Raw genomic sequence first — 27,196 nt, 5'->3', positions numbered from 1 at the left:
CTGTGTTTAGTTATGAAATTACAAATGTAAGTAAAATTTATTCATGTAGTGTTTTTAATAGAAATCATCAATTGTTTCTCAATAAAACAATAAAAATATAATAACAACATTAAAAAATACAAAATGACAGTAAAAGAAATAAAGTTTCAGTAATTTTATGTGGGATTGATCATTAATTAACAGATATTAGATTAGATTAGATAAACTTTATTAATCCCTCGGGTGGGTTCCTCTGGGAAATTCGGTTTCCAGTAGCACAGCACCGACAGAAGTTACAGAACGTGAGCAGAAATATACCATATATACACATTTATAAATACAGAGAATACAAAAGGGATAAATAGAATAAATAGGAATAAGAATACAAGGGAACGGCACATTTCAAGTATTGAAGTCTATTACACAGTTGGATATTAACAAAAGTATTGTACAGTGAGGTGAAGAGGCACTACAGCTTAGTTGTTCCCCTCCTTTGTCCTCCTGTTTCCCCTCCCTCTCCCCTCCAGAGAGGAGTTAAACAGTCTGATGGCGTGTGGGACAAAGGAGTTTTTAAGTCTGTTAGTTCTTGTCTTTGGGAGAAGCAACCTGTCACTGAACAGACTCCTCTGGCCGTGTGCAGAGGATGCCCAGCATTGTTCATAATGTCCAGCAATGCCACTGTCACCAGAGTGTCCAGCTTCATGCCGACCACAGAGCTAGCCCTCCTGATCAGTCTCTCCAGCCTGGATGAGTCCTTCTTTGCTGTGCTGCTCCCCCAGCACACCACAGCATAGAAAAGTACTCCAGCAACCACCGACTGGTAAAACATCCTCAGGAGCTTCCTGCAGATGTTAAAAGACCTCAGCCTCCTGAGGAAGTACAGTCGGCTTTGGGCTTTTTCATACAGGTGCTCTGTGTTGCATGACCAGTCCAGTTTATTGTCCACCAATAAAATATATTCTTTAATTATGGAAGTTTTGACCACAGAAATGGGTAAAAACAGTATATATGATTTTTATGAGTTCATCTTCAGGTATTAAACTTTTAAAAGCTATGATTATGGTCATTTCCCAGATGCTGTATTTACCATATCCATAACTGGTAAAATAGCAAAAATGACAAAAATAGAATGCACAATGTATCCACAAATTTATTTAATGTGAACAATAAATATTACTTCACATATAACTACTTCAGAGAAAGAAAAGAAAAGTTTGTTAGACTAAACATATGAAAAATATTTTTGTAATTAGTTTTGTAAAATAAAAATACCAAATATTATTCTGCAACCAACCAGATTTAACGTTTAAGTTTTGAAGAGAAACAAAGGTGTAGGTCTGTGGTGCAGCAGGAGCAGTTAACTTTCAAATGAGCACTATACAGGCCATTGCAGATTATCTGTCTTTTAACAAAGGTACAGTGTTGAACGCATTAAACCAACTCTTTCCTCTTATGATGTTGAGGATGGGCTTGCTGAAAAGCTTAGCAGTTTTAGCTCTTCAGATAGCTGCAGCATTCAGCGCTCATACTTCTTTGGATTTAGACAGATTTATCTATTCAAGTGTTCCACATTCTCACACAGATGTTTGCTGTTTCTCTAAGCAGATTCATGATATGAATTCTTGGTGTCAAGAAATATTTAAAGTGAAAAGGTGAATTTGCACAGTTTACATTTTGTATAGAAGGTTCCAAGTCTCACTGCAGAAATCAGAGATCTTTTGAATGTGTTGCTGACTGTCACCATCAGCTTTCATCTTCTGTGTCACAATGTAAATGAAAAGTACTGTAGTCGGTATATTCCTGATAGATTCTTCCCTCGGTGTTCGTGTGCTCGCTCAGTCTTAGTTATTATGCCAAATTCTTGTCTCTGTGTCTTACGTTTAGTTTCGCTTCCTTTGTCTTTCAGTGTGAATATTAGATTAATATGTAGGACTGCATTTGTTCAATATCTCTAAAATCAGAAACGTGCTGTCTCAGAGAGAGGCTGAAAAACTAGTTCATGCATTTATTACTTCCAGGCTGGACGACTGTAATTCAGTTCAGTTATCAAAATGTCCTAAGATCTGCCTGAAAAGCCTTCAGTTGATCCAAAATGTGGTTCCTTCCTAAATCCAGAATCAAATTTAAAGTCCTTGTCCTCACATGCAAAGTCTGGAAGAATCAGTCTTATAGTACCATAGTACAATACCAGAGTACTTTATAATGGGAGGCACTCTGTATTTGTTTATACACCACTCTGCACTTAGTCGTTAGTTATTATTTATCTCTGGATCTCTGGTGTTACTTCTTGTGAAAAAGGAGTTTTTTCTTTCCACTGTCAGTGTTTTTTCATAGGGGGTCGTCTGATCGTTTGAGTTTTCTTCGTATTGTTGCACAGTCGTTCATAAATGTGACTGTTGGTGTGATTTAGTGGTGTGTGAAAAAGGTCCAGGACCCAGTTGCAGAGGTTGCAGTTATCAGCAACAACAGTTTGCTAATAGTATTAAAGGTAGAGTTAAAGTCTAGGAGGAGCAGCCTGACACAGGAGCTGGCCATCTTTGTGAGAGCAGATCGTCAACACTGACCACTCTGCATCCAGTGCACAGTGACAATTTTTATGGCACATGAGTCCATGTTAGTGTATGTAGTGGGTCATAACTAGCCCCTTAATGCATTTCATGACATTGCTGCTGCACTCTTGATGCGCTCTCACTCTCTTCAGACACACTGGCACCGTCTGAAAGAGTGAGATGTTAAAAATATCTGTGCAGACTTGTGTGAGTTCATAAGCTCTGAACCCTCTTTGGAATACTGTTTGGGCCTTTTGCTTTTGCTTTCTGGGGGTTGATGCACGGCAGTGTGCTCGTCACATCTGCGCCAGACATACTGATTGGTCAGCTCAGCTGGTGAGACAGCGATTCTGGAGCTGGAGGAGGAGATTCATAGAAGGAGCCTGTAGGCTCTGTGAAGGGTAACTGAGGGACACTCAGCATCACTTACTATAGTCAGTGATGCACTGAAGAATGGCAATAGCGTGGTTGTTGACTTTGCATATAAGGACTTCATATATTCAACATGACTAATTAAAATTTCTCATCTAAATATAATTTCGACTTGCAGTTTTTACATATCTCTTAAGGATATTCAGTCTATTAGCACGACTCACATCGAAATGAAAGCAAGTCTTGATTTTTCCTCCCGGAGCTCCACCTGGAAAGGTTTTTGGTAGGAAAAAGTTAGTTTTGTTTTTCATTTTCTCTTTTGGAAACTTTAATGTTTCAACACTTTGAAGGAAAAAATACAAAAAGAAATGAATAAGCTCCAAACTAGCTCCATGTTAGCCATGAACAGGCCAGCTCGGGGCTATAACAAGACACCATAGTAATATCCTGGCCATCCTTTTATTTTGGTGAACAGTAAACAGCATGCACTGGGATGATGGAGGATGTAAAGTGGTGAGCTGTGGGAGTGAGATATGGAAAGGAGTGGTCATGTTGTTCTTAGTGTCATTGTGTCTTCTGACCTGAAGGATCCCACGTCTTCAGCTGTTTCAGGTCTTACACTACTTCAGCCTGTATACAGCAGCTGTTTCCTGTGTCTGCTGCTTTGCAAAACAACCTCAACCCCAGTTCTACCATTTCAAGCTGTTCGTGTCATTTCATGAACATTTCTGTTGTCAGTGATGCTTTGCTGTGTTTCATGACGGTGTCTTGGTACTACTCTTTCTCCCTCTATGCTTTCCATGTACAGAGATGGGCAGTAACGCGTTACTGTAATCCGATTACTTTTTTCAAGCAACGAGTAAAGTAAGGGATTACTATTGCAAAAACGGTAATTAGATTACCGTTACTTTCCCGTAGGAACGCTGCGTTACTGCGTTACTAAAACCGTGATTTTTTTTGCGAGAATGTCTCATGACAGTGACGTAAGCGAGTGCGCCGTTCGTGACAACAGCTGTGTGCAGATCAACAATGGATCATATATCGAGTGCAGAGAGAGTATGAGCGTGCAGCGTTTAAAGCGTGGAAGTACTGACCTTACTTTGAGTTTGATTCCATAAAAAGTGACAAAAACATTAGTGTCCGCTGTGCGTGGGAAGAAAACTTCTTTTTACAGCGAAAAAACCCCTAAACTTCCAAACAAGCACCGAGTAGCTACGACGTAATGGGAAACTCACAGAGAAACTCGCGGATTCTTCCACTGACCGCGGCACACCTGCACCAGGGTAAACCTCCGCCTACCCCACTCCTGCTTTACAGGTGAAAATAGAGCAACAGGACTGCTGAGTCTTTGACTTTATTTATTTTCTGCTGTGTTTTACTTGCATCTATTTGAAAGACTGAGTGTAAACACACAAAATATTTTATTTTATGTGCTGGAATGTGCAGAAAATAGGTTTAAATGTTAAACTAATTTCTTCCAGTCAGAGAATGTTGCAGATAATTAAATTTTTGCTTGATGCATAAAGTTAAAAGATTAAAACTAATAAAACAAGTTTAAAAAAAGAGACTTTTCCATTTGATTACATTTTGTATGATGATTATGCAGAAAAAGTAGAATTGGGCTGAAAGATCTATCACTTTATCACCTCTTCAGGTTGTAAATCGTGTTTTTAAAAAGTAACTAAGTAACTAAGTAATTAATTACTTTTGAAAATAAGTAATCAGTAAAGTAACGGGATTTCTTTTTTGGGGAAGTAATCAGTAATTAGTTACTGATTACTTTTTTCAAGTGACTTAACCAACACTGTCCATGTATGTGCATGGAAGGACAGACAAAAGTGGTCCTGAAAACACATTTCATTTCTGTTTTTTCCTCCTTCTTCACAGCTACATGATAAGAGCAGATCAAAGATATTCTGAGGTGCTTGTGTGGAGGTTCATCTTCCAGCTAATCTGCAGGGTACAGTTGTGTGTGATTTTGGGGGAGTGTCTCCTTGTCTGTCATATAAATAGTCTGCTGCTTTGTTAGAGTTGGTGTCTCTTCCAGTTTGCCAGTCTCAGGTTCTGCACCAATTAGTATTGATCTTTTACAGGAAAACGCTATTACACATCAACAAAAATGGAGGCCATCAAGAAGAAAATGCTTATGCTGAAGTTGGACAAGGAAAATGCGCTGGATCAGGCGGAACAGGCTGAAACGGACAGAAAAGCAGCTGAAGATAGAAGCAAGCAGGTAGGTCACACAGGTGCAAATCACATGAAGCGGACTCATCAGTCTGGTGGTTTATATGAGCTTAGTATGTGGTGTAGTTTAGCATCTTGTACCAATGAATGAATGAAAATAGGAAAGATGACTTTTTGAGACTTCCAGAGACCCAGTTATGTTTTATCTGTGGTTTTGGTGGATGGTAGTCAAACAAGGACCTGAGTCTGCTGCTGAGGAAAGTCTGTCCAAAAATGTACATTAAAATCTAACCCTGTGTTTCTTGTCCCACGCTATCAGCATGAAGACGAGCTTATACAAATGCAAAAGAAGCTGAAAGCAACAGAAGATGAGCTTGATAAATACTCCGAGGCCTTAAAGGATGCTCAGGAGAAGCTTGAAGTTGCTGATAAGAAAGCTGCTGATGTGAGTAAAACTAATTCACAGTGGTGTGTTTGGTGCATTTCATAATACCACATTATTGATTACTGACCAACCTTTACATTCTGAAAATACAAAAGAAAATATGTCTCTTCCACAAAGCAAACAGATTAGCAGGGTGCTGACGTGGATGTGACTCTTTGGGAGATTTTTTTCCCTATTTTATGACTGGGAAGGCCAAGAAACTGTAATACATGATACAGTGCTCTCTCAGTGGTGGCATTGTGTCTCACACAGCATGAACTGATGGCCAGTGTAAACCAAGCCAGTTTGAGTTCCTGTTTCAGCCTTGCATTCCATTCTCATCATGCTTACGTCTCACAGCTGTTGGGGGATTCAGAGCCCTTTTTAACTCTGATGTCAACCACCCAACCTTGGCAGTGAGATTAACAATTGTTCAAGTCCATTTTAGGTACCCATGCCTCCCAGATCACAGTAACTGACGGCCTTTATTTAATGGATGTAGCCTAATTTAGGCTCATTCACTGTGGCTCTCACAGCACAATAAGAACTAGACTATCATAAACCAGTGGGCTATTGCACTCACCTTTCTCCACCTGTTTTACTTTCACCCTTCAGCTCGTGCTACAATGTTTAGTTCTCAAAGGTGTCCATCCAAATGGTTCTCTTTCACACACTGACTTTGAGAATTTAAACTAGCGTCAGATTCACAGGACGGGCTCTCTGTCAGACATCGCTGAAGTGAAATACAAATGCAGGCCATAAGAGGCTGAAAGGAGATGGGGAACAAATGGAAAACAAACAGATGATATGACAAAAGTACTTTTTATACACACACTGAGGGGTGGTTAGAAATGAGACACCACTGAGGAAAGTCAGACACGGATTAAACTACAGAAAAGAGGGTGGGGCAGATAATCATACACAAGGAAAGACAAGACAGGAGTAGAAGGTCAGACACGAGGAAAGTAATGTTCAAAGGGAGGAAGAGGAATTAACCAAAAACCCATAAATAACACAGAAACTGACTAAATCTAAACAGAGACAGAAGAGGAAACGGGGAGATTTCGTCTGAGAGAAGCGATAGTTATTTCTATTTCTCCATATTTTTGTATGTTTATTTGTTTTATGTTATCCATACAAATAAGTGTTCAAAACCTCTTTTGGACAGATGTCCAATGTTATGATCAGAAAGTCATTGGTGCCCACAGGTGCACACAAGTGGTGAGGCGGTGGAGTCCTTTTGTTTAATGGCTGACCCCATTAAATCCAGTCGAACCAGTCGAACCAGTCGAACCAGCCGAACCAGTCGAACCAGTCGAACCAGCCGAACCAGTCGAACCAGTCGAGCCATTACTTACAGAAACTCAGTCCACTAATTTAGCTCTTAGCTACAGTCCGTATGTTTTTGGACAGTGGCACACTTTTTGTAATTTTGCCTCTATACAGCACCACACTGGATTTTAAATCAAACAATCAAAACCATTTTCAAAAACCCTTTCTTCAAAAGATATGGCAGTTACATCGGATGAGAATCGTGCAAAAACATAGATATATTTATACAAATATTTAAAATATTCCAGGAAAAAGGGAATTTATCTGTCTTTAAAGACAATATCACTATTAATCATTCTTTAGCTCTCATTTTCCAGAGTGTTGATTATGGACACGATTTACCAAAATAAATCTCTTTTGCTATCCATCAGTAGTCCTTCAAATAAACCATAGCTTAAAGATTTTAGTTTGCTGTCAATGATAAAACCTGCTGTTCTGTAGCAGGCTAACAATAAATGTTCAAAGGTTCCACCTTCACCGTGGTTCAGCAGAGGACCTTTTCTTATGGTAATTTAATCTTTCTATATTCTCTTGATTCATAATTATCACCATGACCTCATCAGCACAAGCCATGGCTGCCATTCTGTATGAATCACAGATATTATTACAGACCACTGGACACGCTCAGCCTGAGGATCTATCTCGTTTTGCTGCGCGGCACTGACCAGCGACTCGATCTTCCAGGTGATCCAACGACGAGGGAGGCTGGGAGGATTGGTTCACTCCCTTTGGGGGGAGAGAGCATCTGCGTTGGTGCTCCACGAGTCTGGGAGGTAGAAGTTTGTATAGTTAAACTGGGCAACCAGAAAAAGACCACCTGGCTTGCAGTGAGTTTGATCATTTCTTGTGGTCATCCAAACAACAAAGGGATTTTCAGCTTCCTCTGCAAGTGCCTCCATTCTTCCAGCGCCAGCTTCACCACCAGCACTTCTCACCTCCCCATGTTGTAATTGTGCTTTGTGGGTGACAGCTGATGAGCAAAGAAAGCCAAGGGGTGCATTTTATCAGCAGCCCTCTGGGACAACACTGCATCTAGAATCCAAAGTGTCAACCTCCTCAATGAACTAGAGTGTGTTGAGCAAGAATAAGCGCAGAGGCGAGCAGATGCTCCAGATGGTCGAAGGTTTCCCAGGCTGAGACATTCCACTAGAAAGGCGTCTTAAGAAAAGTCAGACTTTGCTATTGTTCCCGATAAACCAGCGATAGAAGTTGGAAAAACCTAAAAAGTAGACACTGTAGATGTTTCCTGGATATGGGAACTACCACTGCCTGCACTTTCACCATGAATTTGCTGCATTCAACTATCTTTTGGAGCAAAATGTCCTGATTTGAAGTGAGGCCACAAAGAACTCACTCACGTTCTCCCCACTTTTGTCATTGGATGGTGATTGCATCCTGGTGCAAATCAGTGTCTGTTGAGCCCATTGTGGTCAGATTGTTGTGTCATAAAACCAGCAGAAAGATGGGCCCACTCACAGATCACTGAGAAAACATCATGACTCAGTGTTTCTGTGTTTCTCAGTTCTGGTATTGTTTAGCTTCCTTGTTCTTCCCACTTTAATCATTTTGTATTTCCAGTTCTGAATTGTTTGTTCCCTTTCGTGTCCTGGTTGTCTTGGTCTCGTCTGTGTTCTCCCCAGCCTGTCATGTCAGTCGCCCTCTCCATCTTCTCAGTCTGTCTCCCCTGTCCCAGTGTTTGTATATCTTAGTCTGCGTCTTAGTATGTTTCCTGTTTTATTTTGGCAGTCTCTCATCCTGTGCTCAGTGTGTTCAGTTTTGCTTCCTCCCTTCCTGTTAGTCTGATTATTTCCTGCTGTGTTCCCTCCTGTTTCCCATCCGCTCATTATCCTGTGTGTATTTAAGGCCTCAGTCTCCCTCTCCTCACTGGTGTGTTGTCCACTGGCTGTGTTTCTCAATGCTCCATGTTCTCCTCACTACTCGTTCCACAGAGATAAAGCTGCTTCTTCCAGTTTACCCTCTTCGTGTTTGAGTCCTGTAACTGGGTCCCACTCTTGACAGACATAGCTAAGCATTTTGCAATCTGGCGCCATCTGTTACAGCTGAAATTTCTTAGGTATCAAAAAGCAGAAATGAGGTTTTCTTGGCAGTCGTCATTTTTGCAAAACCAAAAGAACTCAAAAGTACACAATACTGTACACAACAGTACTCCAGTGCATAATGTATCTGTGCGTGAACAAGTCAGTTAGGCAGAAAATAGCAATTCATGATGGAAACTGCCTTCAAGCCCTTGAGCTCTGCAGGAAATGTGGTTTTATCGAGATGGATTTTTTGGTAGCAAGACAGAAAAGACAGAATTGCTGTTAATGTTGTTCAAATGTGAATCGTAATTCTGGTCTTCGTGTGCTGCTGGTTCAGTAAATTTTGTCGTTGCACGATGAAACTGGCAGCTGTGGAATCTGTGAGAGCTGTGCTTTCAGCAGAGACACTGTTTGTGTACTTGTACTTGAATCTGTATTTTGTGTTTACATCTTTTCACTTATACCTGCTCTTTAATTGGTTAAAGAGTTATTCTAGCTGTTTTATTTTGCCCTTTCAATGCTTGTAAACCTTGGTATATTTTAGAAATGGGTCTAATTCCTGAAATAGATTTTTATGCCATTAGGAAAACATTCAGAACACCCGACACAGATCTTTCTGTTAAATATACTTTCAATCTTATGTTTATTTGTAAAAATCTACAGAAGTCTTTATTTGTCAGTCCTTTTTCTTTCAAATCTTCAAAACCTTTTTAATTGGTCCCATTAAGTAAATCAAAATATTTAACCAAACCCATATCTTTCCCTTTCTTAAATCAAGTATCCGTTATATTTGGGATAAATCCAGGGTTGTGTGAGTCTATAGGGCTTCTGGTCTGGTTCTGTCTGACCACATTAAATGAAGTCCTAGGACATGCTTGTATGCAGGGACTGGATTCATTAAGGTGTGTGGAGAGGCTTCTATCACCTATTATTACCTGCAGACCAGGTTACATATGTCCACTAGATTGCCAGTTGTGCATAAGATGTATTTCACCTGTGTGCACCTTCCTCCACCTTAACATGCCACCCTGTGTTCCTTCCTCTTCTTGAAACATGCATTGACCAGTCATTTCCATCCTTTGCTGAAATCACTTCCTCATCACCCGTGTTCCCATGTCTGTTAAAGTTGACACCAGTTACCACTCATTACCACTATATTCAACTTTTCTGACTGTGCAGCACACGCATTAACATTCACCTATTTCATGTACAGCTTTGAACTAATGCTCCGGTCTGACAGACGCTTCACCTGAACAGAACTATTCGTATACACTTCCTTCAAAATGACCCATAATCGAGTTCTCTCTCTAGAACAGTTTGAATCCACCTCCAATGCTACTGGCCTCATCACTTCGACCTGGTCTCTTGTACACACAATATGTCTGTTTTCCTTCTCTTCATAATATCTCCCTTCATGAGCCGTAGTCCATACGGACTCCTTACTCTTTTCCACGATCCTGCATTTCTGTCTTTCTCGATGCCTCCTAACTCACCTTCCCTGCTGAGTCTTCCTTTGTCTTCGGCCAACAGTGGCACCCTGTTTTCGCCCTAACACCCCAACCATTTCTGCAGCATTCCAGCAATCAGGTATGTATCATAGAGAGGCCAGACCAGAGCCACTCCTCAGTAAAAGTAAGTTGGAGTTTTCCAAAAGGCACCTGAAGCACTCTCGCACGATGAGAAACAAAATTCCCTGCTCTGATGAAACAAACACTTAGCTCTTTGGCCTGAATGCCAAGCATGATGTCTGGAGGAAATCAGGCACCGCTCATCACCTGGCCAATGCCATCTCTACAGTGAAGCATGATGGTGGCAACCGGCTCCAAACTGCTCTGGGCCTCGAAGGTCCTAAGCACACAGTCCAGATAACAAAGGAGTCACTTTATGATTACTCTGTCCTTATGTGACCTATAGAGCCAAGACTTGATTTAAGACCTGTTAAATCTAATATTTGTAAATATGTTTAAAAAGAAAATTTCAAGCAAATGGAATAATGGTGTAATAAGACAAAGAGAGAATACATGCACTGTATCACGATAAGCTTCTGGCTGAGTACATCATCCTAACTCACTGAAAACCAAAAAGGTTATTTGAAGAGATTCTTTGGAAAAGCTTTGTCCACATCCACATTATATTATCCACTTCTTTGGAATAACATGCAATACGCTTCTATCAGGAAATGCTGCTTTTACTGTGTTAGACATGTGCAGCGTATGTAACAGACTGTTTTTCTAATTAATCTGCTCCTTGTATTCTCAGGCAGAGGCAGAAGTGGCTTCCCTCAACAGACGTATCCAGCTCGTAGAGGAGGAGCTGGACCGCGCTCAGGAGAGGCTGGCAACAGCTCTGCAGAAACTGGAAGAAGCTGAGAAGGCTGCAGATGAGAGCGAGAGGTGACTCTGCTGTGACCTCTATTGTTCTTCTGCGATGAGTATCACAAGTCAAGCGTTATAGGAACAGCTTGAATGTCAGTGACCACACTTTTCCCGTTGGATGGTTCATGAACATACTGTGCTAGAACCACACAAAAAAGACCTGGGACTGAAAATGTATCTTAATATATCAGTAAAAAACTCCATAGATGTTGAATAGCTACTGAGTATTTGAGCTTAGTGCAGCCATGGAAGCAGATGGAAATTTAAACTGCAAGCGAGATCTTTGTACTGGCTGATCAGACTTTATACAAAACAGGCGCCAGGAACTAAACAGGAACCCTAAACTGGGGGTACACTAGAAACCAGGAACACTTGGAGGTCATCAGACCCATGACTGGAACATAAGAGACACTGACAGAGTGTATACATAAGAGAAGTGGAGATGCATAGAAACACAGCTGGAGCAAACTAGACAAACGTTAGAGGGGAAACAAAACTGAACACAATGCACATGAGACAAGGAGCGAGAGAGCGAGGGACATGACGGGCTGGGGGGAACACAGACGAGACCACGACAACGAGGACACGAAATGGAACAAGTAACTAGAAATGCAAATGATTCAACTAGCTACATACACGTGGCTACAATGAAACTACATAACAAACTTAGAAATAGCGACCAAACTAACAACCTTGACGAGTCCAACAGAAAACAGGCGTCCTTACAATTGGACAATCTGTGTAACCTCTGTAAGGCCAAGGTATCGCCTCATGCTACTGGTACTCACACCAACACCAGCCAAATGCAAAACTAAAAAGTACCAAAAAAAACATTCAGAAAAGATGAGGAGGGGAAAGAGTCAGTGGCCTCCACCTGTTAAACCTGCTTCTCTGGTGCACTTGTTAGTTTTATTAAGACCAAAGCAGCTCAAACAATCCCCTTTGCTACTTAACAGATCAGGTCAATATCTGAAAGTTTCATTGAGTTGGTGCTATACTCATTTTTTTAATTGTGTATTATTGCACAGTCTATTATTAGCTTCCTCCCAGTCATATGTAAGGCAGCAGCATCTAAACAGAGGTTATTAACACCACGTTCTTATATTTAGCTGACAGATTTTCAAAATGTACTGTTCTATGCATCAAATCCTATCTGCCCCACAGAAAACACTGTGTAGCTATGGTGACAGGTCACTGTGTGGCAGCACCATGACCTAAGTGAGGCTCTTGATTACATATTTGATCACCACACTGGTGAGGAGGAGAGAGGCCAGGAAACTGACAGTGAGGATGGATCAGAAGCTGAAGATGGCACGGAATATAATCCAGATAAAGAGGAATGATGATGACGATGATGGCCATCGAATCATGCTTTGAACTGTTCCTGATTAATTAAACATGATTTACATGTTGTCATGGGCGATTCGCTTTGACAGCCACAATACTATTCAGGGTCATCATCAGCAAGACAAACTGGCAGTGATTAGAGGTTTGTGACGAGTGCGTGGAATAGCAGCCACTCATCACTCATGTCCAAGTCCAAACATCACAGTGTCTGGCCACCGGTAGGGGACGCTGCCCTTTCAAAAAGTAAATGCCAATCAAGCAGTCTAAACATGGCATAAAGATATGTCAGAAGTGCAGTTTTGGGATAATTTCCTAGCCACACAAATAAAACATTCCCGTCCACTTTTGGCCAGGACCACAACAGGTGTTGCTTTATGTGACTATAAAAGATTTGAAATGGTTTAAAAACAAATGTTCTTAACGTTGTAACTTATCCAAAGTAGCCTGTGATAAACAGTAGACTGTGTTTCATCTGATCATTTCTTACAGTCAAACTAATCCAGATGTTTTTTCAGATTAATGAGACTTAGAAAGGCTGTCATGCTCACAAGAACGTGAGCTGATTACAAAAATCTAACACAACATACAGTGATAATACATCTATTATTATAGTTTCTATATCTGATCGAGAACACAAAATTGTTTTACATGAAATGAACGAAGCACGAGGGTTAAAAATGTTTAGCAGTGTATTTGTATTGTCAGAAAGTAAGGATGGTTTGTCTGCACAGAGGCATGAAGGTGATTGAGAACAGAGCTCTGAAAGATGAAGAGAAGATGGAGCTCCAGGAGATTCAGCTGAAGGAAGCTAAACACATCGCTGAGGAGGCTGACCGCAAATACGAGGAGGCGAGTGTTTTTGTTCTTGTCTGTTGCAGTCCGCTGCAGTGATGCACTTTCTTTAGGAACCAAAGACATTTGAAAGGAGCTGGTAACTGTATCTACCTCTGTGTTGTTATTACAATAATACTGAAAAATAGCAAATCCACGGTGCAGGACCTTAAACTCTCACACTTTCTCCTCAGGTTGCTCGTAAACTGGTGATTGTAGAAGGAGAGTTAGAGCGTACAGAGGAGAGGGCAGAGCTGGCTGAGGCGTGAGTACATATACCGTGTTACCTGCCTCATGTTTGGGGTTTTTTGAAGGACAGAAGCAATTATTTCCTAGGAGCACTGCTTCAAGTGTTTACAGGGTTTTTTTTTTACATGTCATGGCAAACATTTAAACTGTGAGTTTTCTGCACCAACCTGTTTTTGTCTTCTAAAAACTCTAAAAGTAAATGTGCTGAGCTGGAGGATGAACTGAAGAATGTCACCAATAACCTAAAGTCCCTGGAGGCCAGGGCTGAGAAGGTAAGGAAAGGCCAGAGACACTGAGAGTAAACATATATTTTCAAAACGTGACTTTTTACATATAACAATAAAGAAGCTGACACAGTACACTCGGGAGGTTTAGAGTCAAACCAAGTATCTCCTTGCCCCGCTGTGACACTTCACCATCCTGCAGACCTCACCCTCTGAATAATCTTCTCCTTCCACACAGTACTCGCAAAAGGAGGACAAGTATGAGGAAGAAATTAAGATCCTAACTGACAAACTGAAAGAGGTGAGCAAGAAAGAAAAATGACCTGTAGATATTCTAAATGCTGGATTTATTGATCATTTTATTTATCTATTTAAAATATTTTCTACATTTAAATGAGCGCTGGGCTCTAAATGTTTTGATGCTTTGAGAGGTCAACATATTGCTGCATTTCTGTTACTTCTTCAACTTCGTTGTCTGATCAAAAGTTGTTGCTTTAACAGGCCGAGACGCGAGCTGAGTTTGCTGAGAGATCTGTGGCCAAGCTGGAGAAGACAATTGATGATCTGGAAGGTAAAACACTCATTTCTCAACAAAGTTCACCCTTTAATTACCGTATTTTTCAGACCATAAGGTGCACCAGATTATAAGACGCACTAAGCGAAACAAAACAGTCAAATAAGTCACACTTTACTCAACTCATTCTTCTTGCTTCCTCCACTTCTGTACCATTGATTCATTAATGTTGAATTCTCTGGCAGCTGCTCTGTTCCCATGTTGTTGCAGTATATTAATGACTAACCTCGTATTGTGGATGGATTATCTCAGTTGTTCTCCTGACTGAAGTTTGGTCCGTTTACAGCATCCTGCCATGCGATTGCATTTGTCTCTAACTATCAGGAACCTTAACATTATCCAGTGGAAAAAAGTTAGCGTTCATCCTCCAGCTTCACTGTGTTTGTTATGCTAACATAGCTGTGTCGCTAGCGACACGTAGCACATCATTATATACAGTAGCAGCTAGCCCAACTTCAGTAACCCTACAAACGTCACTGCTGTTTAGTTTCCTGTCTTCATTTATGTTGGAAGTGATGGCAGAGCTGTACGTTTTAATATTTTCAGAAATCTCTCAGTCAGAACGTGCTATGGTCATGTCCAAATTCATGGGCTGCATCCTCCTGAGGACCCGGCCTTCGTGGTCTACGTGGGCCAGGTCCTCAGAAGGTCGGGTAGGCCGGAAGTAAACGGCTGTGGAATTGGACGGTCCAGCCTTCTGATCAGCGTCACCACTGTCTCTGTGGAGTTTAATAAACTCGTCCGTCTGCTTCTTGCTATCTAAAATATAACAGGACACTGGCGTAAATTCTCGACTGTCTCACACTTCTGTTTAATCAGTTTTCTGTTTGACGTTTAGTCAGCTGTGTGAAAACCAAGGAGGAACCCACCCGGGGGATTAATAAAGTTTTATTTTATCTAATCTAATAACTTTAATCTCAGCCAAACCGATTTACTCACGAACAAATAAAACACTGAAAAAAGCCCAACAATAACATTTTTAGGTTGTCTAAGTGACTTATATATTACGTTTAACCTGAGTAGCAAAAGTCTGCGGTGATCTGAAAATGATGTGCCGGGAGTTGTGCCATTCTCGGCGGCTTCAGTGACCCTCGAGCTCCCGGCTAGCTGTCGAGCTGGTGGGTAACAGACGTCTCCGAAAATGTCGGCACACTTTTGCAAATATGCGATATCTTGATAAACCGAGCAGATATTTGAAGTTTACACAGCTACTTTCTCACCTGAAAATATGTTAAAAGTTTATTTTGTGACCCAGAAAGAATAATAAGAGTAATTTTAAAACTTAGTAGCGGACGCCATTGCCAGAAACTGGAGTTTGGCTGGGCCGCGCTATGAATTCTGGGATATGGTGAACCACGAAGGACACACCCGACCCATCCTTCAAATTCGGGGAAAAGGAGGACGCATTTGTCGGCTGCATTCGGAGGAGTCTACGACTTTGGACAGCCTTCGTTCGCTGTATATATATACATATATATACACACACACACACACACACATATATAAAAAAAAAAAAAACACCCAGCACGCCCCTGCGGGCGGTTTATCCTTCAAGCTCGGGTCCTCTACCAGAGGCCTGGGAGCTTGAGGGTCCTGCGCAGTATCTTAGCTGTTCCCAGGACTGCGCTCTTCTGGACAGAGATCTCCGATGTTGTTCCCGGGATCTGCTGGAGCCACTCGCCTAGCTTGGGAGTCACCGCACCTAGTGCTCCGATTACCACGGGGAGCACCATTACCTTCACCCTCCACATCCTCTCAAGCTCTTCTCTGAGCCCTTGGTATTTCTCCAGCTTCTCGTGTTCCTTCTTCCTGATATTGCTGTCATTCGGAACCGCTACATCGATCACTACGGCCGTCTTCTTCCGCTTGTCTACCACCACTATGTCCGGTTGGTTAGCCACCACCATTTTGTCCGTCTGTATCTGGAAGTCCCACAGGATCTTAGCTCGGTCATTCTCCACCACCCTTGGGGGCATCTCCCATTTTGACCTCGGGACTTCCAGGTTATACTCGGCACAGATGTTCCTGTACACTATGCCGGCCACTTGGTTATGGCGTTCCATGTATGCCTTGCCTGCTAGCATCTTGCACCCTGCTGTTATGTGCTGGATTGTCTCTGGGGCATCTTTACACAGCCTGCACCTGGGGTCTTGCCTGGTGTGATAGACCCCAGCCTCTATGGATCTTGTACTCAGAGCTTGTTCTTGTGCTGCCATGATTAGTGCTTCTGTGCTGTCTTTCAGTCCAGCTTTGTCCAGCCACTGGTAGGATTTCTGGATATCAGCCACCTCCTCTATCTGCCGGTGGTACATACCGTGCAGGGGCCTGTCCTTCCATGATGGTTCCTCGTCTCCCTCCTCTTTCTTGGGTTTCTGCTGCCTGAGGTATTCACTGAGCACTCGGTCAGTTGGGGCCATCTTCCCAATGTATTCTTGGATGTTCGTTGTCTCATCCTGGACTGTGGTGCTGACACTCTCCAGTCCCCGGCCCCCTTCCTTCCGCTTAGCGTACAGCCTCAGGGTGCTGGACTTGGGGTGAAACCCTCCATGCATGGTAAGGAGCTTTCTTGTCTTGATGTCAGTGGCTTCTATCTCCTCCTTTGGCCAGCCTATTACCCCAGCAGGGTACCTGATCACGGGCAGGGCGTACGTGTTGATGGCCCGGATCTTGTTCTTACCATTCAGCTGACTCCTCAGGACTTGCCTGACCCTCTGCAGGTACTTGGTGGTTGCAGCCTTTCTAGCGGCCTCTTCATGGTTCCCATTTGCCTGCGGGATCCCCAGGTACTTGTAACTGTCCTCTATGTCTGCAATGTTGCCTTCTGATAGTTCAATCCCCTCAGTTCTGACTACCTTCCCTCTCTTTGTTACCATCCTACTACACTTCTCCAGTCCGAACGACATTCCAATGTCATTGCTGTATAGCCTGGTAGTGTGGATCAGTGAATCGATGTCTCGTTCACTCTTGGCATACAGCTTGATGTCATCCATGTACAGGAGGTGGCTGACAACTGCTCTGTTCCGTAGTCGGTATCCGTAGCCAGTCTTGTTAATGATCTCACTGAGGGGGTTCAGGCCTATGCAGAACAGCAGTGGGGACAGAGCATCTCCTTGGTAGATCCCGCACTTGATGGTGACTTGTGCTATGGGCTTGGAGTTGGCCTCTAGTGTTGTACGCCACATCCCCATTGAGTTCCTGATGAAGGCTCTTAGGGTCCCATTGATCTTGTACAATTCTAGGCATTCCAGTATCCAGCTGTGGGGCATTGAGTCATAGGCCTTCTTGTAATCAATCCAGGCAGTGCACAGGTTGGTCAGTCTGGTCTTGCAGTCTCGGCTGACTGTTCTGTCTACCAGTAGCTGGTGTTTTGCGCCTCTGGTATTCTTGCCAATTCCTTTCTGTGTCCCACTCATGTATTGACCCATGTGCCTGTTCATCTTAGCCGATATGATGCCTGACAGGAGCTTCCATGTAGTACTGAGGCAGGTTATTGGTCGGTAGTTGGAGGGGACCGGTCCCTTCTTGGGGTCCTTGGGGATCAGGACCGTCCGACCTTCGGTTAGCCATTCCGGGTGTCTCTCGTTAACTAGCAGCTGGTTCATTTGTGCTGCCAGACGCTCGTGGAGTGCAGTCAGCTTTTTTAGCCAGTAGGCGTGAACCATGTCGGGCCCTGGTGCTGTCCAACTCTTCATACTGGGGACCCTTTCTTGGATATCTGCCACTGTGATGGTTACTGGACCCTGTTCAGGGAGGTCGCTGTGGTCTGCCCTCAGATCCACTAGCCACTGAGCATTGCCGTTATAGGTTGCGTCCTTCTCCCATATGCTCTTCCAGTATTGCTCCGTCTCCAGCCTTGGTGGTGCTGTTCTCTTATTATTGTTCCCTTGCCACTGAGAGTACACCTTTGCTGGTTCTGTGGAGAACAGCTGGTTTATTCTCCTGCCTTCTATCTCTCTGGTGTACCTCCTCAAGCGGCTGGCCAAGGCTGTGAGTCTTTGCTTGGCAGTTTCCAAGGCCTCAGGTATGGACAGCTTGCTGTATTTCTTATGCACCTTCTTTGTCGCACCTTTCTGCAACTCCGTGCAACTCCGTTAGTTGGCTAACCTCCCTCCGTGCTACTTTGATCTTGCCCTCCATATATATATATATATATATATATATATATATATATATATATATATATATATATATATATATATATATATATATATATATATATATACACATACACATATATATATATATATATATATATATATATATATATATATATATATATATATATATATATATATATATATATGTATGTATGTGTGTGTGCGTGTATATATATACACGCACACACACACACACACATATATATATATATATATATATATATATACCCAATTATTAGCACAGACGCATTGTGATTAAATGCTTCCTGGCTCCATTTAAAGCTCATAATGGCAGAGTCATCACAGTACGGATACCGACTACGGAACAGAGCAGTCGTCAGCCACCTCCTGTACATGGATGACATCAAGCTGTATGCCAAGAGTGAACGAGACATCGATTCACTGATCCACACTACCAGGCTATACAGCAATGACATTGGAATGTCGTTCGGACTGGAGAAGTGTAGTCGGATGGTAACAAAGAGAGGGAAGGTAGTCAGAACTGAGGGGATTGAACTACCAGAAGGCAACATTGCAGACATAGAGGACAGTTACAAGTACCTGGGGATCCCGCAGGCGAATGGGAACCATGAAGAGGCCGCTAGAAAAGCTGCAACCACCAAGTACCTGCAGAGGGTCAGGCAAGTCCTGAGGAGTCAGCTGAATGGTAAGAACAAGATCCGGGCCATCAACACGTACGCCCTACCCGTGATCAGGTACCCTGCTGGGATAATAAGCTGGCCAAAGGAGGAGATAGAAGCCACTGACATCAAGACAAGAAAGCTCCTTACCATGCATGGAGGGTTTCACCCCAAGTCCAGCACCCTGAGGCTGTACGCTAAGCGGAAGGAAGGGGGCCGGGGACTGGTGAGTGTCAGCACCACAGTCCAGGATGAGACAAGGAACATCCAAGAATACATTGGGAAGGTGGCCCCAACTGACCGAGTGCTCAGTGAATACCTCAGGCAGCAGAAACCCAAGAAAGAGGAGGGAGACGAGGAACCATCATGGAAGGACAGGCCCCTGCATATATATATATATATATATATATATATATATATATATATATATATATATATATATATATATATATATATATATATATATATATATATATATATATATATATATATATATATATATATGCAGGGGCCTGTCCTTCCATCATGGAAGGACAGGCCCCTGCACGGTATGTACCACCGGCAGATAGAGGAGGTGGCTGATATCCAGAAATCCTACCAGTGGCTGGACAAAGCTGGACTGAAAGACAGCACAGAGGCACTAATCATGGCAGCACAAGAACAAGCTCTGAGTACAAGATCCATAGAGGCTGGGGTCTATCACACCAGGCAAGACCCCAGGTGCAGGCTGTGTAAAGATGCCCCAGAGACAATCCAGCACATAACAGCAGGGTGCAAGATGCTAGCAGGCATACATGCATGTATGGGAGGATGTCTCCAGTACGTTCAGTTGTGATGAAGAGTCCAAGACAGTGAGCAGCACTAACACAGAAAACAAGGCTACTCTTATTAACTGGACTCTTCTATTTAAGAAAGAACTGCTTAGTTCATTTTTTTATAACTTAGTATTTCACTGTGAATGTTTCTGCAGATCAGTTTCAGCCTCTTTGTTCAAACTGTCTGTTTTCTTTCTTCACTTTTGTCTCTTGTCTGTGTTTATACCCACAGATGAACTTTATGCACAAAAGCTCAAGTACAAAGCCATCAGTGAGGAACTGGACCATGCCCTTAATGACATGACCTCTATGTAAGTTGTGACAGCACATGGATGACCAAGAGTCTTGCACATTTAAATCAACCACTTTGTGATTTAATAATGAATTGTGCCATAAAATATGCATTATTAGTAAATTGATTTCAGAGCATCAGGCTGTCCATTTTACTGCATTAATTTAAAAAATGCTTTAGAAAATTACAAAAATCTTAATTATTGTTAAATTAAGTTTTTAATTGAGTGTTTAATCTTTTTTTTCTAAATAAACAACTAAACATTAAAGAGTTTGATAGTGTTTTACCACCCAGAATAAGTGCACTGTAAACTTTAAGGTACTGATGTTCTGTGTGGCCTCTTCTTACTGTTGATAGACAAACAGCGGGTACAGAATTGAGACACTATTGAAGGCTGATATGCTTGTTTTGGGACCTCAAAGATGATGCTGAAAACACACTAAAGGTTTAAACCAGGGGTCAGCAACCGTTAACACCCAAAGAGCCATTTGGAGCCGGTTTCCACGTAAAAGAAAACACTGGGAGCCGCAAATACTTTCTGACATCTAAAATGAAGATAACACTGTATATATTGTTTTTTACTTTTATGCTTTGTGTGAACAACTAAGGTGTGCTGCTTATGAAATCCATGAAGTGCTACAGAGAAAATTACATTTTATTTATGTAATGAACACATTTTGAACTGAAAGAAATATAACAAAAGGAAAGCTGAACTAAAATGATCCAGCAAACAAAAACTGTTGTGAGCCGCCACCCTTATATCTCCTTTGGGCTTTTGGAGCCTTGACCTGACTTTTAAAAAATAATTGAAGAAAAAAACATTCAGCCTAAATACGTATTTTACCTGGTTAATGTGTGTGGCGGGCGTGGTCTGTGCGGAGTCAAATATCTTGTCAGCAAATTGAGCACCTCTGTTAAAGCTGACGGATTCATCAATGGGTTCTTTTGTCGTGGCCACCATGTTATCTGTAAATCTAGACCTGCTTGTAAACATATTGAATGGCCTATCAATGTTGCACTTGTGTTGCCTAAGATGTTATTTCAGATATAATTGCACTTACTGTCTTTTGCTTCTGTTGTTTTCAGCTAAATGTTCAGAATCTCCACCATCCTTCCAGGTTGTGACCCTTTCTTCTGCTGACCATTACTCTCAGCTCTGCGTCTGTGATCGCCTACCTGTATTTACAGTATTCCCTCTAAATCCTCGAAGTTTGCTCCCGTGCAGTTAGCCTCTTATGATTCAGTTGTCCATGGATAATTGTTTGCTCTCTTAAATGTTGTTTTGTTTTGCTCTTCGTTGTGCTTCTGTATCAATTCTGTGCTGTATCCCTGTTTAAGGAAACATCTCTGGGTTACGTCATCTGTATTCATGGTTTATTTTCTTAGTTTGAAGTTATTAATATTTGTCTTGCAATTTCGACGGGCGTTCTGCAGTGTTCAGTCCCTAATGAATGCTTTCAGGATTTTCTTGTCTCAGGAATTCATGGAAAATTTGGTGATGAAAACCACATCTGGATAGAAATATCACCAACCTATATATATAAATATACTTAAAGATTTTCCTGAATTGTGAATTACAAAGTATTATGATTGTAAAGCCCTGGTGAAAGTATGTCTCATGTTCATTTGTCTGTCAGCAAAGTAATTTGAACAGTTTTGGAATTTGGTGGAGACGTGGAGCACAGGCAAAAAAATAAAACCATTTACATTTTGTTGCAAATCTGGATCTCTTTGTTGAAAATTACACGAAAGCAGAGATTTGCTGGACTGGTGCTTTAAACTTTTTGAAAATACGCCGATGCTGTGTTCTGCCCTGGTGGTTAACATGGAAAATTGACATTCATTTTACTCTCGGTTTGTGCACACTGCACATCGATGATACCCTGCAAAGCATTGTGAGATGTAAGAGCTTCAGGCTTTTCTAAAGAAATGTACCTGTTACCAATTTTTGGAGCTAAATGTGAAAAGCAGCACTGCCTCATTGTGCCTGTTGACACTTTTACTGGAAACATGGACTTACCTGGGATCCCCCTGCCTGCCCACTCTCCTCCTCCAAGAGACACCATGATGTTCAACAACTGTAATCAACCCTTAGCGATTGCTGCCTTTAACCACCTCTCTCCCTACCTGCAGATCCCAAAGCCCCCAGGCCTGATACAGTGATCTGTCACACTGGGCCAATGCATTTGTGGGCTGACGGGTCAATATTATTATGTTTTTCTTCGTCAATATAATTCGACAGGCTGAAAGCGAGCTTAAAGGGCTGCTGCACACCGTCCCTACCAGCACTGAGAGCAGCATATTCATCCATTTTCATTACCGACTATTTGAGCGCCTTGAGACAACTGCTGTTAGGATTTGGTGCTATATAAATAAAATTGAATTTAATGTAATTGAACTGACACTGGATTGCACAATCAAATTTACTCATGCAACAGGCCCCTTCCCTTAGCTTTCCTTTGAACTCATACACCTTACAGAAGAGTTTTATGTGGATGGAGTGGATAAAACTGAACAAACAAAAGTAAAAAGATAGAAAAGCTAAGAGAGATATATTAAGAAATAGTTCTTTTTATGTATGTGTCGAATTAACTGGCATGTTAAGAGCTGCACTGTCAACTGGTAACGAGCTCTCACAGTCACAAGAGGCTGCTGTTTCTGACATTAGCTGTGCAGAATTGCAGGAGGAGGGACAGCAGTAACAACAACAGAGTGAGGAATAGAGAGCAGAGACTGTGATTCCAAAATCAGATGTAGGGGTAGAAGTACGAAGATAGATTCAAATAACAGGAATAGCTACTTTGACCATGAACCACTCTAAAGTGAACCCCTCACGCTAAAGTGGAGCCTTTAATTGGCACTCGTGCTGTCTGATGATCTGCCTGAGGTATTGCCCTCCCTCTTTCCAGTTCATAGAGCCTCGGGATGAGTGTAGGTGAAGACCTGTGTGCATCGTAAGGAGAAACAGGAAGACATGATGGACACAGTGAGGAAAGACTGTGACCCTTCAAACAAATGAAACAGGTTTTTAACTATGCTGAGCAAGGGTAAGAATCCGACTTTTAAATTAAATTAAATGAAAACTTTGTCTGGGTTTATGGTTGATGAACAAGCTGGAGTGGAAGATTGCTGCTAATCCTCCTCAGAATGTGCGTCAAAAACAAAATTAAACTTAAGTCAGTTTTATTTTATTTAGTGACTGTAAAATGATCATGTAGTGGTTTGTATAAGAAAGAAGAAAACAAATGGATCAAGATCAGCATCGGAATCTTCTTTATTTGGCCACTTTGTGCACACAAACAAGGAATTTCACTCCTGATGGAATGAGATGAAGATTAAGATGAAATAAATAGGTCTGGGGAAATACAAAAGAAAAATAATAAAATAAATAAATAAATACAAACAAGTATTTAGGATTTAACAGTTAGTAAGGTGATAAATGTAAAAAGATAATGCCCACCAGCAAAGGACAGCTTAAAGACATTTAATAATGGCCCTATAATAACGACTCAGTAAACACAAATTCTTTTTTTTTTTTTTTTTTTGCCTGTCCCGTTTGGCTCTTTTGCATCAGAATTGTTGTCTAAAGGCAAAGAAAGATGCCCAACGGATTTACTTTACCAAATTGACCATCCCAGCCTTGCCGTAATGGTCCATTTGATTCACCTTTTATTGTTTATTTTATTTTCACTTACTGAATACGGGACAGACTTGACTGGGGGAAAGAAGGGGAGAAAGAAAGAGGGAAAGAGAAACAGCTGAGAAGAGGGACGGGGGAGAAGGGCAAAAGACAAAAACCAACAGAACGGGCAGAGAAAAAAAAATGCATATATCAATCACCTGGATCACCTGCTGAGAAAGAAAAAAGAAAACAAGCAGAAGAGAACAAGAGTAATAGAATAAACAACATCACAATGATATATGGGAATATGACAGTAAATACTAAATATTAAACATTATTGTGCAGCACATAAGATCAACAGAACACAGTGTGGTTTGAGGTAGGAGCCAAAAAGGGTGTAGTTTGTGGGTGTGATCACCCGTGTGTACACCTGTGAGCATGGACGCGCTTGTTTTTTTTAAAAGGTTCCTTCATGTAATGATCTGCTAGAGGGTGTGGGGGGGCCACAGCCCCGTCCTCCAGGGCATGAAGCAGGTATGGAGGAGATCAAAACTCCAGACATCCAGAGGCCCCCAGAACACAAGAGACCAAGGAAGACCAACAGAGGGGCAGCCGCGCCACTGTCCCGGAAAGAGCTGAGGAGAGTCCCAGATGAGGGCTCACTCAGCAGCCACGGAGCAGAAGCCAGGGGGAGTTGCAGTGACGCGCCCGTGAGCTCCGCCGGCAGCCAGCCGTGCCTGAGTGACCGAGCCCCAGGCCGAGAGGCCGGGGGCACCCCACCTCCGAAGTGGCCCGAGCGAGCCCCAGGCTCCAGGCCCCGATAAGCGGCCGCCAAGGAGTGAGCCGGTGTGTACCCGGACGCCCATCCCCGGACACAAAGAACCACCAACGCACCGATGTCTGAGGGGGTCCGCCACTGGCAGGGGAAGTGGTGGTGGGGGGAGATAGGCCTCCAAACCTTGGAGGGCCTGAGATGTCCCCAGAGAGGTGGCGCCTGATACCCAACCTGACATATAGACACAGACATACAGGCACACACAGACACAAACATCCATTCCCACCCTCATGCTCTCATATGCACTCACTCCACACTCAACCAACGTGGAGACAGACATAAAGAGACGCTGTACACACGATCACACTCCCCAAGCGTACTCTACAAACCGGGTCTAGGTGCCCCCGCCCCTGGAGGGGGAACTGCACCCAGACCCAGGTGGTGTTACCCTTTTCCCTGCGGTGGGGGGAGGCAGACCGCCCCAACTCCGCAGCAGCAGGGAGGCCCCACACCCCAGACCGCAGTCGGACGGCCAACTCCTCCTCCTAGCCCCCCCGCTCCAGCAGGTCGCAGAGAATGGGGGTGAGAGAAGACTCCAAACCTCCCTCCACCCGCTCATTGTAGTGTTGATGCATGTGTGTTCTAAGGTGCATTTAAAACCCAGGAGGGCATGGAGCTACCTAAACACAAATTCAATAACCAGTCTAAATGTTCCCTGCTGGCAACAGAAGTGATCAAATGTTTCTTTTAAACATTGTGGCACGATTGTGGCCAGAGGTGGGAAGTAACAAAATACAAATACTCCATTACAGCTGAATTTTCAGGTATTTGTACTTTATTTTCAAATTGTACATTTAAACGTTAGTTCAATGATATCATTGTATGTTGTGGCCGGTGTTTTCCTCCATGCTGTTGAGTAGGTTTGAGAGTCAGAGATGACAACAGGCTTAATAAACTGATCCGTAAGGCCAGTAATGTTGTGGGGATGGAGCTGCACCCTCTTAAGGTGGTGTGGGAGAGGCGGATGTTGTCCAAGATGAGGACGATGTTGGACAATACCTCCCACCCACTCCATGACATGCTCACCAGTCACAGTTTAGTTTAGTTACTTGCTAAACTTACTGTCTTGGAGCAGCTACTATATTTCCAGCTAGGGAAAAGAGTGAAAGACAACCTCTTTCAGATTTGGCCAAGTGCATCTTGGTCTATGTTTGTGTCACTTTTGTTTTACATTGGCTTTGCGTTTGGTTTGCTGTGTGCCATTAAATCACTGCAAGAACTCCTGTTATCTGGTCTTTAAGTCTGACGTCATTAGCTGTGACTGGGCCCAAAGTCAAACGAACACTGCAGCATCACTGAGAGTTAAAAACTGTCTAAAGTCTTTCATCTTTAATAAAATGATCAGTGTTGCTCCTTTACCAGGTGTAACAATTAAGTTTAACATCCAGGCATCCATGAAAACAGGATTTATTACATTTAACAGAGTTAGAAGTTAGCAGGAAGCTAGCTCACTAGTTTCCATCTAAACATAGATGTTCTGACTGAGAGATTTCTGAAAAATCTAAATGTTCAGCTCTGCTATCACTTTTTCCCATTTGATAAATGTTAACGTGAGGGTTCCCAATGATTTCCATTTAAAAAAAACTGAGCTTTAAAATGAACAGTGGCCAACAGTGATCACTGACTGTTTTTAGGGGCTTGTTGAGATTAAATAGAACAAGATACAAAACATTAAAACATGTTAAAAACACAACAGCCTTATTAAGCGCAGAGTAGTCTGGACCAAGAAGCAGGATTCATACATCATCACCTAACAACCGGATATCCCACCTGCTGTGAATTAGTACAGTACAGCGGAAGTGATGACATCCTTGCATGACATACCTTAGGTTCATTTTCTGCAGGCAGGTTTCTGACAGAGAACAGGCACATTTGCACTATAACCTGCAGCGTTCTATAGATGGATGCATAAAAAAAAGAAAAATTACATGTATGTGCTAACTTTCTAAACACTTTGTTACATTTGTGATAAATGTATTTGAACGTAGATACAACACATTTGTGTCGGCCTTGGCTCATTAGTTCTGGTCTTTAAATGAACTTTGTGTGGGTTTCAGGTCCTGCACTCTCAAAGACTGAATGAACCAGCATTGCAGCCATAGGTCACTGTGAGCATCACAGGGAAGTTTGAAGCTGCCCACTGCACCTGTATGGCCGGAGTCGTGGAGACCTGCAGCCATGTCCCTGCTCTTCGGTTTAAAGTAGAAGCAACGGTGTTGATCTGTGGCAGGTAAAAAAAGCCGTCCTCAAAACAGAAAAATACCTCCTGCTACTCTGGAGTTGTCAGCGTGTCACCGTTACTGGATAAACTGCTGGTACACAGTAAAGCTGTGGGTTGTGGGAATGAACCATCAT

At 42.4% G+C, this 27,196-nt stretch overlaps 1 protein-coding gene across 1 annotated transcript; it reads left to right on the top strand.

Annotated features, from left to right (window-relative positions):
- The first annotated feature begins 4,944 nt into the window (after positions 1–4,944).
- Positions 4,945–22,086, top strand: LOC308384232 (tropomyosin alpha-1 chain-like). Its single transcript, XM_080862689.1, has 10 exons — positions 4,945–5,133; positions 5,404–5,529; positions 11,139–11,272; positions 13,333–13,450; positions 13,627–13,697; positions 13,878–13,953; positions 14,144–14,206; positions 14,407–14,476; positions 20,325–20,403; positions 21,471–22,086. The coding sequence occupies exons 1-10, from the start codon at positions 5,020–5,022 to the stop codon at positions 21,472–21,474; spliced, it is 855 nt and encodes a 284-aa protein (XP_080718815.1). The 5' UTR covers positions 4,945–5,019; the 3' UTR covers positions 21,475–22,086.
- Positions 22,087–27,196: the final 5,110 nt, after the last annotated feature.

This window comes from Rhamphochromis sp. 'chilingali' (genome assembly GCF_963969265.1).
Source record: "Rhamphochromis sp. 'chilingali' genome assembly, chromosome: 17".
In the NCBI taxonomy this organism is placed as follows: Eukaryota; Metazoa; Chordata; class Actinopteri; order Cichliformes; family Cichlidae; genus Rhamphochromis; species Rhamphochromis sp. 'chilingali'.
The sequence above is the reverse complement of the archived record's forward strand: the minus strand, read 5'-3'. Positions and strand labels throughout refer to the sequence as shown.